The 17,103-nt window shown below is 44.4% G+C and overlaps 1 protein-coding gene across 1 annotated transcript in view; it reads right to left on the bottom strand.

Moving 5' to 3' along the window:
• ptprsb (protein tyrosine phosphatase receptor type Sb) overlaps positions 1–17,103 on the bottom strand; it is a 139,295-nt gene that overhangs the window by 101,105 nt on the left and 21,087 nt on the right. Inside the window, exon 3 of the mRNA XM_083782502.1 lies at positions 2,660–2,848. Within this exon, the coding sequence (XP_083638628.1) occupies positions 2,660–2,848 (189 nt within the window). The remainder of the gene's footprint in view (positions 1–2,659; positions 2,849–17,103) is intronic.

Genomic DNA, 17,103 nt, shown 5'->3' with positions numbered 1-17,103 from the left:
TTCGCTGAGCCTTATTTGTGGTGCCAGTCAGTCGCCCCAGGGACAACAAAAAAAACAAAAACAGTGTGCGTGTTGTTACTCCGTAAATACATTGCGCTAATGAGCAGCATCTGTTGTCTTTTAAACCAGAGCGGACGGAATACTACATGGATCACTGCTTCCCACATTCTCCTGGCTGTGAAGCGAGAACATGGGGGTGCATGCATACTTAGTTTAGACTATAGTCATTGGTTAGACATGGGTTAAGGTTAGGTTTAGGTGTGCTGCCCCGTGGGAGGTTAGGGTTAGGGTGAGGGTTTGAGATAGGTTATAGATTATAGACTAATGACTGGTCTAACCAATGACTAGTCTAAACCAAGTACTGTCTAAACTAAGTACTGCACCCGAGAACATGGATTTGTGAGAGGATAGGAGGAGGATAGGTGAAATGGTGGTGCACGGTGAGTGTGTTTGAAGGTAGAGTAACCCCCTTTCTGAAACTAGCTCCTCACCACTCGCCCTACACACTTCCACTCGGTTTGAGCATACATATATAAATCATAGAGACGGCACTGGATGGGAGGGGAATCCCAGTGCCGTCTCTATTATTTATATATCTATGCTCAAACCGAGTGGAAGTGTGTAGGGCGAGTGGTGAGGAGCTAGTTTCAAAAAGGGCCTAAGGGATACTTTTTGGTTGAAACAAAATGTTTTGAGTTAAAGGTTAAAGCTCTATATATTCTGATGGTAATCATTTAGCCGTAGAGTGTTTTATTTTTATACGACGGGAGTCTCCCGGCGACTCCAGCTCTTTAACAGAAAATACATTTTCAGGTGGACTGCCGATTTCATCAACCCAGGAGAGAGTAGCCATTTATCAGCTTCAATTGTATAGCGTTTCCTGTTCCAACGTGTGTACCTGCTCATTGCTTTGTGCCATCACTTCCAATTCCACTCGTTTATCCCGATAGTTCTCTCTCCATATGCCGACCTGGAATGCACTTTCAGCTCCTTACAACTATATTTAAAGTTGTTAACAAGCCAACAAACTTCACTATACTGCACCTTTTCAATAATACTATTGTAATAGTGAGATATTGAACAACAACAAAGCTGGCTTGGTATTTTGCTGGCTGTGCCCGCGCGGCTCTGTGAGATGAAATATGAGAATCCGTCCTCTAGGGTGCTCAAAGACTCCGCAGGGAACAAGCCCACTGACATTTCTTCCTGTTTCTCTTCCTGTGTGAGTGTGCACGTGCGTGCGTGCGTGCACACACTGTGACACACACACACACACACACCAAACGAAACAACAACTTCCAGGCACCGGGGGGAATGGCAATGTTCCCGCCCTTCAGCCTTAACACCTCCTTGCAGCAGAGAGGAAGCGTGTAACTTGAAACGACATAATGCTCCACACCGCCACCACAGGAAGAGACTCCACTGTTACACATTTAACTTCACCATAAATAGTCACACAGATAATGGCGATGAACTGTGTTTTTTTCCCATTGAACATTGGGACGTATTATTTTTTTCTCTTTGCGTTTTAGGCTTCGTAATTATAACAAATTGGACAGGATATAATATGACAAATAACTTAAATACCTCATATGAAGAAATCACTGACACATTTAATACATTTTTCTTTCCAAGAAATGTACAAAACAGAGTGAAAAGTTGATCTGGCCCCTGGCGGGTCCCTGGATGCCACTTAGAGAACCACAGCTCTACTGCATAACGTACAGTACATAGGGCGAGACGGGGTGAGAACCACAGCTCTACTGCATCACGTACATAGGGCGAGACGGGGCAAGAAGAACGCCAAAAGCCAGCCTGGACAATGTGCTGTTAAGAGCGAGCAGCCGAGCACTCGTGACAGCGTCTACGTCTAATCCCTCTTTCTACCATCCCGGCCGGGTTACTAATTCCCTGATTATTTCCTTCTCTATGGCTGCATAATGCCTGCCCTCTCCTCTCCTCTTCTCACAGTTGTGAGAGCGGCCATTTTCACTACTTTTGCACAGCAGTCTTGTACGACAAAGTATATTCTTTCCCAAAGTTACAGGAAAAAGAAAACAGAAAGAAGTATAACCCATTTAGGCCTGACGTCGAAATTCTAAAAATGTCTTCTAAATGCTGACAGTTTTCTGAAATATGTTTCTATACAAGTAAGACGCGCAAACGCGGGAAGCGAACGCAGCTCGTAAATTGCAATAACAACATTTAGAATAAATTACGTACTTTTTTTCTTTTTAGTTAGTCATTTTTTTAAGTTTTCTACTGTGTGTGTGTGTGTGTGTGTGTGTGTGTGTGTGTGTGTGTGTGTGTGGTTGTTTGTGTGTGTGTGTGTGTGTGTGTGTGTGTGTGTGTGTGTGTGTGCTACAGCTGCGCCCTCTGGTGGCGGGCGGGTGGTGTCACAGCGGGACAGACAGACACACAGACATGATCTGCAGGGTCTCAAAGTTAGTGCTCAAAAAATATATGTAATTGGCCACCGACCTCCATCTGAAAATATGTTGTTCCAGGGACCCTCCCCAGAAGCAAAGATTTGAGTCTATAGCAGATCTACAAGCTCCTAGCGCGGCACTCAGTGCTGCCCTATATGAGCTTGTAGAATGGGATAAACATGTGGAGAGATGAGAGGAGATGGCATGCCGGTTGCCGGTGGGCTGCTCACCTGAGCGGAGCTGCTTGATGCGTCCCAGGCTGCTGCCTGGCTCAACGGGCAGGAAGTCTTTGAACCAGGAGATCTCGGGGTCGGGGATGCCGCTGGCCGCGCACAGCATGGTGGCCGTGCGCGTGCGCTCCACCACCTTCAGCTGGGGACCCATGTCGATGCTGGGGAAGCCCAGGGGCAGCAGGTCCTCTGCAGGGAGACACAGAGAGAGAGAGAAAGAGAGAGTTGGTTAGACAAAGGGCTTCTCAAAGTGGCTGCCGCTTCAGCCAGGTGTTCCGAGCCTTTATCGGTCTGTTATAGAGTGGAGCGGTCATTATCCAGACATACAGTAACACACAAATCAGAATCAAGCATTCAACCAAGCCGCGTGATAAAGGTGAATCCCTATAGTGTATTTCTAAATTGTACTGTAAACACCTCTAGCAGGGTTAGGGGAACACACCGGGTGGTCAAATAAATCACAGGAGGAAAGAAAATAAATAAACGCTTTTCCCCCCCGTGAGGTACAGTAGAGGTAATTTGTAATGCTCCGTTTTCTTTCTCTTTAAAAAAGAAAAACATGAAACATAGGGTCTGTCTGTGGGAGAGTGTGCCGGCTCAGACAGATAAGTCCAATCCATTTCTTTCCCTTGGACTTAAATTGCTTTTCACATGTTGACAAATAAGGCTGGCTCACTCAGGCAGCTAGCGCCATGTGAGAGCTTGTACCGTATCCATGGCACACCTGAATTACCGACTTTACAGCACCATACATTCATGTCATATTTTGTAAATATATTTTGTATTCATGTCATATATGTAAATATTCCCCTCCCTGAAATACAACATGTCACGAGGAAAACTTAAGAGAATATCTGTTTCCATTTAGGACAGATTGAAAATAACTTTATACTTACTCAAAACATTTAATCAAGAATGCTAGTTTTCCAAGAATGCTAGTTTTCCAATAATGCTAGTTTCCTTCCGTAGTCTCATGCAGAAAACAACCAACAATACAACAAAAGCACACATAGGACTATAAACATCTATCTATCCATAAATGCACCACGCCTCTGTACGTCTGTCTGTCTGTCTGTCTGTCTGTCTGTCTGTCTGTCTGTCTGTCTGTCTGTCTGTCTGTCTGTCAGTCAGAGGAATTGAGTTGCAAATGTTTGCTCTGAAGGGGAGGGGAGTCTGGATCTCTCTGTTGGAAGCATCCGTGTGTCATTTTATATTTTAACGTTTGCTACAGAGTCTGGTCTTCTGTACCCTATTCTATACACGCTCACAGTGAGTCGTTTGAAAGATCTGGAAAGAACTAAACTATGTTTATAAGGTGATGTGTTCATGGCTGAAAGTATGTTTTATAGGGCAATGTATTCATGCTAAATATGCGTTTATAGGGTGATGTATGCCCTGCTGTTTGCCAGAGGAGTGTATTAGTCTATTGGTGAGAGGTCTGTTCTCCCTGGCGATCATTGTGTTGATCTGTGAGCCCACCTGCTAGACTGGAACACACACAAATAACTGTACTAGATCATGTATTATTTTCTGTTTCTGTTATTGCGCACGCACGCACGCACATGCGCACGCACGCACGCACGCGCACACGCACGCACAGACCCACCTCTCCACCTGACCTCACACAGCCCAGAGGGCACATGCATCCACCTTGAACAACAGCCAATGTATAGCGCATTGTTGCTGTTTTACACACAATTGCACTTTTCAGCTGCCTTCTCAAACACTAATCTTTTTAGACACCATTTATTTCATTCGGACTATAGCAGGGAACATTTCTGTGGAGCCAAAAAAGGGCCCCTGGGGGCACGTGCCCAAAGTGCCCATATGGTAGATCCGGCGCTGACTGACTCCGCTGACTGACTCCTGGCACTGCATGCCGCCCAATGTAATGAGCGCCCCCTGTATGGCTATGAGCACAGGCCAATAAGGGGTCGCAGCATCCCGCGCAGAAACCTCTGATCTCCATATTTTAACTTTCTGTGTTATTTTATTTGTATTTTCTTGTTAAAGTAACGCTTCTACTTGATCACACTAAAGCATCGGAAGCAGCAATGCAGATCCACAAGCTGGAAAAGGTGGCGCGGAGTAGGGATGGTCTATCTGCTATTTTTTCCCCTATTTCTTAACCCATTTAGACCTGAGACCAGATACTACAAAATGTCTTCTAAATCATGACTGTTTTCTGAAAAGCATGTTTCTATACGAGTGGTTCTTGTCAAGAACCCCCATCTGAAAACACATCAGAAACAAAGATTTGAGTTAAAACGTTCGCTCCGAAAGCTATAGTATGTAGATCTGCTATTTTTCAACAGCTAAAGCATAACAAAAATGCTTAAAACTCCCAAAGGGGTTCCCGTCCGTTCATTTGAATCCTGAAAAGTAACAGTTTTGGACATAACAATATTATGAGGTTTTCGACTGAGAGGATCGACATCTGAAATATACAGTAATTGGGAGCCTGGACCTGTACAGTCCATTTGGGGACTGTGAAAAAGCCACCGGTAAAAATAATGTTCAAATCCAAAGTGAAACTAGCAGGTAAACAGAGCAGAGCTCTATAGTTAGAAGTCTGCCAGGTGGAATGTGTACCACTTAGAGACAGGATAACAGCTTTTTGTATGGCAGCGGCCAGAGCAATGTTTACACACAGTTTAATGTAAACATTATTATCCAGGAGTTATTATTTTTTCTTTTTTTTATAGATCTTCAACTCTTGACTTGAGTGCGTAAAGTTGGACCCTTACGGGTCCATTTTGGTTTCATTTTACACTCTCAAGAGTAAACTTATTGTTAAGCCCTAAGCACACCAAAGGGTCGAGGCGGTTTTAGCGTTGTCCCTGCGGTGTGATATATGTCCTGTTGCACGTTGACGCGCGTCGCGCTGTCCCTAGTGATTCAACGCATGGAATTCAACGGTCCAAACCACACCAAAGGGACCCGTACGGGTCCATTTGGTTTTGTTTTTCATTTGGTGGTTTCGTTTTTCATTTGGTGGTTTCGTTTTTCATTTGGTCCGTGGCTCAATAATGACTAAATAATGGACCTTGATATGAAAAGGGTTGAAAAAACTGCCTCCCCTGCTATAGGCTCTTGGTTTACCTTGGTGATCCTAGACCACTGAGGCACTTGACTAATGACTACACCGTCTCTGCATTTGTTGTGTGCATGTTTTCCTTATATTGCTCACTGCAAGTCACTCTGGATGAAGAGCGTCTGCTAAATGCCTGAATTGTAAAGGACAGTATAAAAGGTCGGATCAAAGGCAATACAGCCTGTCTACAAGGTCGTGACGTGCTGTGACCTTGTCGTGATGACGCGTGACACATGACGCGTGACACACGCGGGCGCACGGCTAGGTATCAATCTGGCATTACGCACACATGTACCGCCCCCAACAATACACACATGCCCCTATTGAGACAGGTGTCCCACTGTGTGTGTGTGTGTGTGTGTGTGTGTGTGTGTGTGTGTGTGTGTGTGTGTGTGCGTGCGCGTGCATAATGAACGGGCAGATCTAATAACTATGCAGAGGATGTCTCTGAAAACAGCAGTGCTAATTAGACGGCGGTATAGCGGGGGAAGGGGCGGGAAGGGGAGAGGGGGCAGGGCGATGGGGGTAATAAGGACTTGTTAGCGCTAATTTGTTAAAGTGTACCAGCGATTAGCGGAGGACGCTGATTTGGGGCAGGATCTCAAGAGTCATGTGATTGCGTTGTGGATCAGTGGACGCGTGCGTGCGTGCGTGCGTGCGTGCGTGCGTGCGTGCGTGCGTGCGTGCGTGCGGTGGCCAGTGTTGTAAAAAGTACTCACATTGTTTACTTAAGTAAAAGTATCAATAATGCAATATAGAAATATTCCGGTACAAGTAAAAGTCCGGAATTCAACATTGGCATACAAATGTATACTTAAAATACCGAAAGCAAAAGTACTGTAGAATTACGCATTGTGCAGAATGTCCCATACAAGCTCACAATGTGTCGCATCATGACACATTGTGAGCTTGTAGATTGGATATTTTCGGCAGAGTAGTAGCATCGGAAATTAAGGCTGGAGGGCTGGTATTCCCCTCTCATTCGTAGATATGTTCAAGTGGGTAATGTATGTATGTTGTAAATGGAAAATGTAGTGGATTCGCCTATACTGTACAAGTGTACATATATATTTGCCCCCCGAGATGTAGTGGAATACAAGTAAAAGTATTGGAGATTGGAAATACTCAAGTACAGATATACCTAAAAAAGACCTGGGCTCTTAGATCAACACATCCTCTGGACGCGGTGTGCTAATTACCACTGACAGCTGTGCACGAAAACAGTGTACAAAGGCAAATTAGTGTGTGTGTGTGTGTGTGTGTGTGTGTGTGTGTGTGTTGCATACCTGGACACACACACACTAACTATTAAATTAATGTGTCTGGGCGACAACAGCCCAGATGGCCAGCCACATAATCACGCATCCATCAAGAGTCATCCTATCCTCCTTCACATGCAGACACACGCACACGCACATGCAGACACGCATGCACGCACACACTCACACACACACAGTGTCTCTCTACCTGGTAACATCATTGCACAGTATCTTAGAGTAGAGGAGTAATTATCAAGACAGAAATTTGCCAGGCTGATAAATCAAATCTCCACAGGAGGAGGATCCTCTGATGGTTGACTCATCACAGCATCACTAGAATAACCTGGACTCTATCATCACTAGACTGAACCTGGACTCTATCATCACTAGACTGAACCTGGACTCTATCATCACTAGACTGAACCTGGACTCTATCATCACTAGACTGAACCTGGACTCTATCATCACTAGACTGAACCTGGACTCTATCATCACTAGACTGAACCTGGACTCTATCATCACTAGACTCAACCTGGACTCTATCATCACTAGACTCAACCTGGACTCTATCATCACTAGACTGAACCTGGACTCTATCATCACTAGACTGAACCTGGACTCTATCATCACTAGACTCAACCTGGACTCTATCATCACTAGACTCAACCTGGACTCTATCATCACTAGACTGAACCTGGACTCTATCATCACTAGACTGAACCTGGACTCTATCATCACAGCATAACTGTAGTCTAAACAAAGGATGGTTTACTAGTAAGTTGGCGTGATGGTGTAGTGAGGTGATTTTCGCGCAAAGGACGTCTTATATTAGTTTAGTAGCATTCGGGTTTTTTTCCCTATACAATTTAGGCATTTAGCAGACACTCTTAACCCATTCTGGGCGGGAACCCTTTTTGGTGTTTTAAGCATTATGTAATACCTTAGCTATTGAAAAATCCCGAGAATGTGGCACAAATCTTTTACAGTAAGCAGGAACAAAAGACATGGTAAATGGTGCATTTATATACGGTAGCGCCTTTATCCTTTTTCCAGAGATAGTGCAGTACATTCATTCCCATTCACACACACCGATGCCACTGGAGGAAACCATGCAAGGCACCAACCTGCACACCGAGAGCAATCAGGGGTCCAGAGTCTTGCTCAAGGACACTTCAACACTAACTCTCTAAGCCAGGATCGAACTGGAAACTGTGCGGTTGCCATCGGGTCACTCTACCCCTGAACCACTGCTGCCCCATTGTACATGGTAATACATCAAATACATAAAAATAGTCATGAATCATACGTATGCTAAGAACAGTGGAATATACTGTATACAAGTAAGACGCGCAAACGCGTGAAGCGAACGCAGCTCGTGTGTGTGTGGTTGTGTGTGTGTGTGTGTGCTACAGCTGCGCCCTGTGTGTGTGTGTGTGTGTGTGTGTGTGTGTGTGTGTGTGCTAAAGCTGCACCCTCTGGTGGCGGGAGGGTGGTGTAACAGCGTGACACACACACACACAGACATTCAGCCCTTGCTGTCATAGTAAGTGGCTCACTGCGTTCGCAATAATGAACTATGCATAGTGCTATATGTCTACATAAAGTGCTGGCAGTGTGCCACGGGTTCGACTCCCGATTCCGACGGCCTTTACTGCATGTCACTCCCCATTTCCTGACAGCCTATACTGTCTGTCCCTCCATAAAAAAAATATTAAAAAAAGGTGAAAGCCACAAAAAAACATTTAAGTTACATAAGTTGAGCCTTTGCGTACGCCTGTAAGGTCGCAGAGGCTAGTGCAAGTGCTACGGGCTAAGATGGAGTCTGAAGAGGTGGGTTTTGAGACTACGGTGGAAGATTGGGAGTGAGTCTGCAGTTCTTCTGATTGCAATGGGGAGTGCATTCCATATAGTTTTGGAGCCAGAAGGGAGAAGAGTTTGGGACGTGTGGAGCGTTGTCCCGGTGTTTTTTAGTGAAGGTACCTCCACCTTCCCTGCGTTGGCTGATCTAAGCGAGCGGGAGGGCTTGTACGGTCCGTACAGTTTCAATGTATGAACTGGTAATTAGATACAGATTATACACAACATGCCATCCAATTAATATGCATACATTGAAATAGTATACGTAAAGCATGAACCTAGCATAATGTCTAAACGTTAGACAGATGCTAGGTTCACAGTTTAACATAATATTAAAAAAGCACCTGAAAATAGCAGGTCTATGTACAAGCTCACAACAAATTTCATCGCGGCGACGGATAATTTTCCTCTGTTTATCCCTTATCTCCGACTGAAACTGTATCCCTATTTTTTTCTCTCTCTCTCTCTCCCCCTCTCTCCCTCTCTCCCCCAGCTGATCAATGCCAATGATCGTTGATGATCAGAAGGCCGTGTGTGTGTGTGTGCCTGTGTGTGTGTGTGTGTGGTGTGTGAGTGTGTTTGCGGGAGGGGTGGATCGATGGCGAGGTCGGTGAGGCCTGGTGTCTGATGAGGCCAATATGCAGCCTCTGCAACCCACCACCTCCCCCCCCACCCCTCACCCCCTCCCCAGAGAGGTGATCAGATGTTGTTTTTCATCCCTCTCCGCCACCTCTCTACCCACACCGTAATTAGAGCGAACCAACCAACCAATCAGGGGCCGGAGGTTGGGTGGGTGGGTTTAAATCAGAGGGAGGGTTATTATAGGTGGAGATGAAAGTGGAGTATTCTATTCCCCGTCAGATAAAGATTGCAATACAAAGCTGCAGCAAACAAATAAACAAACAAACAGAAAAACGCTCATTTAACCCATTCTGACCTGAGATCAGATTCTAAAAATGTCTATTACATCCTGACAGTTTCATTATTAACCCATTCTGACCTGAGATCAGATTAAAAAAAATGTCAGTCGTTCTTCGATTTTTCAAAAATAGCAGACCTACAAGCTCGTATCGCGCCACTCGGTGGCACGCTATGAGCTTGTAGATCTGCTATTTTTCAATAGCTAAAGCATAATATGATGCCAACACCAAAATGGGTGCCTGTTCAGAATGGGTTAAGACAGAGGGTCTCATTCCAAGGACCCCCTGTTATATCTGCATTAGGACAAACCATATATGGTCTATACCGTGTAAAATCCTCTTTTGTTCCATCTGTACACTCTCAATATAGTTACAGACCCCGTACGTACGTGAGGGACCATTTGGACGGAAGTTGAGCAGCAGTGTAAATGTGTTGAAGTTGAGCAGCAGTGTAAATGTGTTGAAGTTGAGCAGCAGTGTAAACGTGTTGAAGTTGAGCAGCAGTGTAAACGTGTTGAAGTTGAGCAGCAGTGTAAATGTGTTGAAGTTGAGCAGCAGTGTAAACGTGTTGAAGTTGAGCAGCAGTGTAAATGTGTTGTAGTTGAGCAGCAGTGTAAACGTATTGAAGTTGAGCAGCAGTGTAAATGTGTTGAAGTTGAGCAGCAGTGTAAATGTGTTGAAGTTGAGCAGCAGTGTAAATGTGTTGAAGTTGAGCAGCAGTGTAAACGTGTTGAAGTTGAGCAGCAGTGTAAACGTGTTGAAGTTGAGCAGCAGTGTAAACGTGTTGAAGTTGAGCAGCAGTGTAAATGTGTTGAAGTTGAGCAGCAGTGTAAATGTGTTGAAGTTGAGCAGCAGTGTAAATGTGTTGAAGTTGAGCAGCAGTGTAAATGTGTTGAAGTTGAGCAGCAGTGTAAATGTGTTGAAGTTGAGCAGCAGTGTAAATGTGTTGAAGTTGAGCAGCAGTGTAAATGTGTTGAAGTTGAGCAGCAGTGTAAATGTGTTGAAGTTGAGCAGCAGTGTAAATGTGTTGAAGTTGAGCAGCAGTGTAAATGTGTTGAAGTTGAGCAGCAGTGTAAATGTGTTGAAGTTGAGCAGCAGTGTAAATGTGTTGAAGTTGAGCAGCAGTGTAAATGTGTTGAAGTTGAGCAGCAGTGTAAATGTGTTGAAGTTGAGCAGCAGTGTAAACGTGTTGAAGTTGAGCAGCAGTGTAAACGTGTTGAAGTTGAGCAGCAGAGTAAACGTGTTGAAGTTGAGCAGCAGTGTAAATGTGTTGAAGTTGAGCAGCAGTGTAAATGTGTTGAAGTTGAGCAGCAGTGTAAACGTGTTGAAGTTGAGCAGCAGTGTAAATGTGTTGAAGTTGAGCAGCAGAGTAAACGTGTTGAAGTTGAGCAGCAGTGTAAATGTGTTGAAGTTGAGCAGCAGAGTAAACGTGTTGAAGTTGAGCAGCAGTGTAAATGTGTTGAAGTTGAGCAGCAGTGTAAACGTGTTGAAGTTGAGCAGCAGAGTAAATGTGTTGAAGTTGAGCAGCAGTGTAAATGTGTTGAAGTTGAGCAGCAGTGTAAATGTGTTGAAGTTGAGCAGCAGTGTAAATGTGTTGAAGTTGAGCAGCAGAGTAAATGTGTTGAAGTTGAGCAGCAGTGTAAATGTGTTGAAGTTGAGCAGCAGTGTAAATGTGTTGAAGTTGAGCAGCAGAGTAAATGTGTTGAAGTTGAGCAGCAGTGTAAATGTGTTGAAGTTGAGCAGCAGAGTAAATGTGTTGAAGTTGAGCAGCAGTGTAAATGTGTTGAAGTTGAGCAGCAGTGTAAATGTGTTGGAGTTGAGCAGCAGTGTAAATGTGTTGACGTTGAGCAGCAGTGTAAATGTGTTGACGTTGAGCAGCAGTGTAAATGTGCTGGAGTTGAGCAGCAGTGTAAATGTGTTGAAGTTGAGCAGCAGTGTAAATGTGTTGAAGTTGAGCAGCAGTGTAAACGTGTTGAAGTTGAGCAGCAGTGTAAATGTGTTGAAGTTGAGCAGCAGTGTAAATGTGTTGAAGTTGAGCAGCAGTGTAAATGTGTTGAAGTTGAGCAGCAGTGTAAATGTGTTGAAGTTGAGCAGCAGTGTAAATGTGTTGAAGTTGAGCAGCAGTGTAAATGTGTTGAAGTTGAGCAGCAGTGTAAACGTGTTGAAGTTGAGCAGCAGTGTAAATGTGTTGAAGTTGAGCAGCAGTGTAAATGTGTTGAAGTTGAGCAGCAGTGTAAACGTGCAGTAAAGTCACAATGCAAACATCCACTGGTACATCAGAGGCGAGATGTGTGACTCTCTCTCTGGAGAGACGTGACAGACTGAGGAGAGAAGAGACGTCAGGAGGGAACGACGATAAGGAGGAAGAGATGGAAGACTGATCATTAACAACTTTGAAGTTACACGTCGTTGCTCCCTATTTTGGGCATGTCATTATTTCTAAAAAAAAATCTCTTTATAGAGCCACAGTGTAGACATGACGGAGAGAGAGAGAGAGAGAGAGAGAGAGAGAGGGATTGTTCTCTCACAGGAATGTGCAGTAGAATTACACACATGCGCGTGGCCGCGTGCGCACCATAACCTCCGGCTACAACCTATAACTGTCTAAATTATTCATCCTATAAGGATAACCTAAGGGCTAAGGATGCTTCTTCTGGTTCATAAGGAGCCAAAAACAAGCCAAGTATGCCTGAATACAGTACATTATAATTGCCCTCTATAACTCAAATGTACCATTTAATACTGTATTCACTGGGTGGAGGTAAAGGTGAGATGGATGGATGAGTGGACGGGAGGTTGGCTAAAAAAAGATAAAGTTAATTATCAATGCTTATGGACATGATGTGTGTCCAACTCACGGCGGCATCAGTAGAGTGAGGAACAGAGTACAGATAGGCAGGCAGGCAGACAGAGTGTAAGGAACAGACAGACAGACAGACAGACAGACAGAACAGGGTCTCAGGTGTTGAGCCATGGGGGGTCCTTCCAGGGTGAGTCACCGTCCTCCTACTGAAATAGATCCTGTGCGGGAGGGAGGCCGTGTGAACCGTGATCACACTCCATCACACACATTCATCATTAATCAAACACAGCAAACGCGCTGAAAAAACTAAAGCTTGCATTTCATCACTGCTTTTAAACGTGTAAATGTTTTCTTTTTTTTAAATCTATCCCTAAATATCAATTTGGTGCACGTCTCCTCGGGAACCAAACGTTTACAAAAATGAATTATTTATTAAAGTACTAAATAAATAGAAAATCGTATTTAATAGTGAAAATATCAGATCTATGCCACCTCAGAGCGCACGCACGCACACACACACACACACACACACACACACACACACACACACACACACACACACACACACACACACACACACACACACACACACACACACACACACACACATACACATACACGTTTTGATGAATACCGTAAAAAGGGGTCCGTGACCCAGAAGAATTGGTCCTGAACGATGCTCTGGGGAAATGAAACATATGAAAGCTCACAACGAGTGGCTTTGAGACACATTGTTACCTTCTACGTCTGCTATCTTTGGCAAAGAGCTTTTTTGTGTAGAAGTTGTTGTAGCTCAGGTCCATTTGACCGAGAATGGAAGGTTTAATGGTTTGAACTGCAGGTTGGACAGCATGCTGGTCAAAGAGAACGTGTGCGACTGTGCGTGTGTGACTGTGCGTGTGTGCATGTGTGTAAACACTGCCTGTATCAACACAGTGATGGAACATTGGCAAGGTCCACGCCACATTGTCTCCTGGGGTTGTGTGTGCGTGCTATACATAGGCGACTGCATGCGTGCGTGTGTGCCATGCGTTCGTGTGTGTTGACTTGTGTTGTATGCATTACTATACTTGTGAAGACCAATCGTCGATGGGCTATTTTTGTCATCATGGTTATGGTTAAAAATGACCTAAAACAAAGGTGTAAAATGGCATGAATATAAATTGCAGGGTGTGTGTGTGTGTGTGTGTGTGTGTGTGTGTTGCCGACCAAGTTCAACTTGGCAACCTGGTACCCATCAGCACACGACCCACACTGCATCCTACATCCAGTACCACATGACAAAGAAACAGTCGCACACATCTTAAATGGTTGCAGCCACTATAAAGGACTGTACATTGCCAGATATGACCGTCTGGTGGACCTGGTCTCAGACAAGATCAGAGGAGTACAGGACAGGACAACAAGAATGTATAAACACAGCACTGTAAAAATAGACTGGTTTGATCACAATGACACACATGTCAATTCACTACAAAATATTCCAAATACCCCAGATATTGTGTTCATCAATGAAATTAGAAAAACTGTCACTATATTTGAAATAGGCTGCCCATTTGATTTGTATATGGACACTTGTTTTAAATCCAAACTTATGAAATATCAGCTTCTGGTGGAACGTATTATGGCCTTGGGATATAACTGTCAACGTATTGTCCTTATTGTCCTTATTGACCATATAATGTATAACCTAATTCTGATCAGTGTTTGGGTCTATTGTATTACGCCTCTTGTGCAGATCCAAATAAAATAAATCAAATGTGTGTGTGTGTGTGTGTGTGTGTGTGTGTGTGTGTGTGTGTGTGTGTGTGTGTGTGTGTGTGTGTGTGTGTGCGTGCGTGCATTTGCATATGAAGAGGTTGGAAGCTGTATAAATCCGGCCTGGTTATGTTTGCAGAAGGCCTGGTACCCAACACATGGAGACAGAGCCAAGCCCAGCTGGCACACACACGCACAGTTGATTTCTCCCTCTGTCATTTCCTCATATTTTTCAGTTTATTTAAATAATGTCATGCTAATTTGTCCAGTGCATATACGGTACCCTACTGCAGGCCTGGTTGACTAGATTTAGAAGACATATTGGTGCTCTTGCTACTGAAATGATCGACTATGTTATATGGAGAAATCCTGTCATTTAACATGGGGCAAGGGGCGGCGGTGGCTCAGGGGTAGAGTGCCTGGATGGCCAGTTCGAACCCGGGCTCCCCCAGAGTTACTGTCGAAGTGTCCTTGAGCAAGACACTGAACCCCTAATTGCTCCCGATGTGCTAGTTGGTGCCTTGCATGGTTTCCGCTGCCATCGGTGTATGAATGTGTGTGTGAATGGGTGAATGTAATGCACAATCTCTGTAAAGCGCCTTGGATAAAGGCGCTATATAAATGCACCATTTACCATTTATTTACCATCTCAATGATGGAGGAGGACAGCTTGCCCTGTCTCCTCGCCGCTAACGTGCCTATTGGACAAGGGACGGGTTGGGGAGGGACTTAGCGAAGGGCTAATTGTAGTGCAGTGGGCCGGAGTACACAAGCACAAAAAAGCACCTCTGAAATGTACAGTAGTGGAGAAGAAGTTCAAAATGATCAGACAATGGAAAAACCCAAGGACAGAATATAAAGAATGAAAACTAAGCTATGATGACTAAAACTAAGAATAAATGTATTGACAATTTTGGTCAACAAATAAAAACAAGAGACACAAGTATAAGTCATTTTACACTTGGTTGCATGCTGAAAATAGCTGATCTACAAGCACACAATGCGTCGCAACTAATTGAAAACTATATTCAAGAGACTATACGACTAAAACTAAAATCGAAATGTACTGCCAAAAACAACATTACAGTAGAGTACTAGTACTGGAGTATGTGCACTGCACTCCGTCAGTCAGTCAGTACTGTAGCGTCTCCGCTCAGTAAAAGCATCAATAGCAGTAATCCTAGAGGACTCTATGGACGGGGGTGAGGAAGGGGGGGGGGGGGGGGGGGGTATCAATTTAAATGCTAATGTATCTTTATGGTAATAGAGCAGAGCTCCAGACCTGCAGCTCACTGGATCAAACCACATATTATTGTCCCTGTATAACCCCCAGCTCCACTTAGCCCCCCAGCACCACTTACTCAGGGGGTCCGACCATAGAGTAATAAAAGGAGACCGAACCGGAGACCGAACCGGAGACCGAACCGGAGACCGAACCAGAAGCGTTAGCCCCCCGATGTTAATTTCGATGGAAGTTGCTCAGTGGCGTTTTGAAGCACCCGGAAGACTGCCGGAAGTACAATTATAACTCAATGGCTTTGAGTGAGCGGAAGTTAAGCCCGGACCTCAAACGTCATGAACGTCCGTCCACCTCCATGAAAGTGCTGCAGTTCCTCTTTTCGCCAGTAGGTGGTGGCAGCTTCAACTTTGGATGGCCTTACTGGGGGCTTGGGTCCGACACATTGCGGGAACAACAGTCGGACTATAGCACTCGAACATGCGCTTCTCCCATGCTTGCGGTTATGGTTAGGTTAGGGTTTGAGGTATAGGTTGTCGGTCTAATGACTGTCGGACCAATAAGGGTGTTGGAACAAAAGCCTGTACCCCTTACATGGCCCCCCAGCACCACCCTGGAATCACCCCCAGCACCACTTCCTTAGCCCCCAAGGACCCCCCTGGCACACACCTGCGGTCTGGGAACAAAAGACAGACAGCCACCAGCTGTGTTGCCATGAATGTGTGCTTATTATAAGCTGATGATCTGATCTTGTGAAATCTGTGGTTTTCAACCCTTTACATTTCCATATCAAGGTCCATTAATTATATGACCATTTTGAGCCACGGACCACCATTTGATGAGATTTAGCCTCTCAGAGACAAAACTTTGCATATTATGTTATCGAATTGTCCACAATTCCATGCTGTATTGATGTAGTACCACAAGAGAGATAACAGGCAAACTTTGATCTAAATAACAATTCAATTGTTTAGCAATAATTTAACTCTTGAGGGCGTAAAATGTATCTTATTTTCATGCTCTCTAGTTGAATGAGGACCCGTTAGGTTGAAACGCGTGTTCGTTGCTCTGGAAAGGCCATTTTTTTGCGGTGGCTGTTTTTTTTCTCCGTTTCTATAATTGGCATGCACTTTCACATCCCGTCAACGTGGTTCAACAAAATGGAGGAAAAAAAAGGGCGTGAATGTTGCAGTTTGCTGTGTGGCTGCTGTGGGTGTCACCATCGGCATCACACTCTATTAAACCAATTTGCACGTTTTCAAATGGATTATTGCTAACGCATGTGAAAAACAAATATGATATTCACATCCCCGCAGTTCTTAATTTTTTTTTTTAATTAAACGGTGCTGGACCACAAATATACAAGTGAGATAAGAAAGGAATGTCCGCAACGCACACGATACACTGCTCTGCCATTAAACCAATTTGCACGTTTTCAAATGGATTATTGCTAACGCATGTGAAAAACAAATATGATATTCACATCCCCGCAGTTCTTAATTTTTTTTTTTTATTA

Source organism: Protomyctophum parallelum (genome assembly GCF_964188405.1).
Source record: "Protomyctophum parallelum genome assembly, chromosome: 14".
Classification (NCBI taxonomy): domain Eukaryota; kingdom Metazoa; phylum Chordata; class Actinopteri; order Myctophiformes; family Myctophidae; genus Protomyctophum; species Protomyctophum parallelum.
The sequence above is the reverse complement of the archived record's forward strand: the minus strand, read 5'-3'. Positions and strand labels throughout refer to the sequence as shown.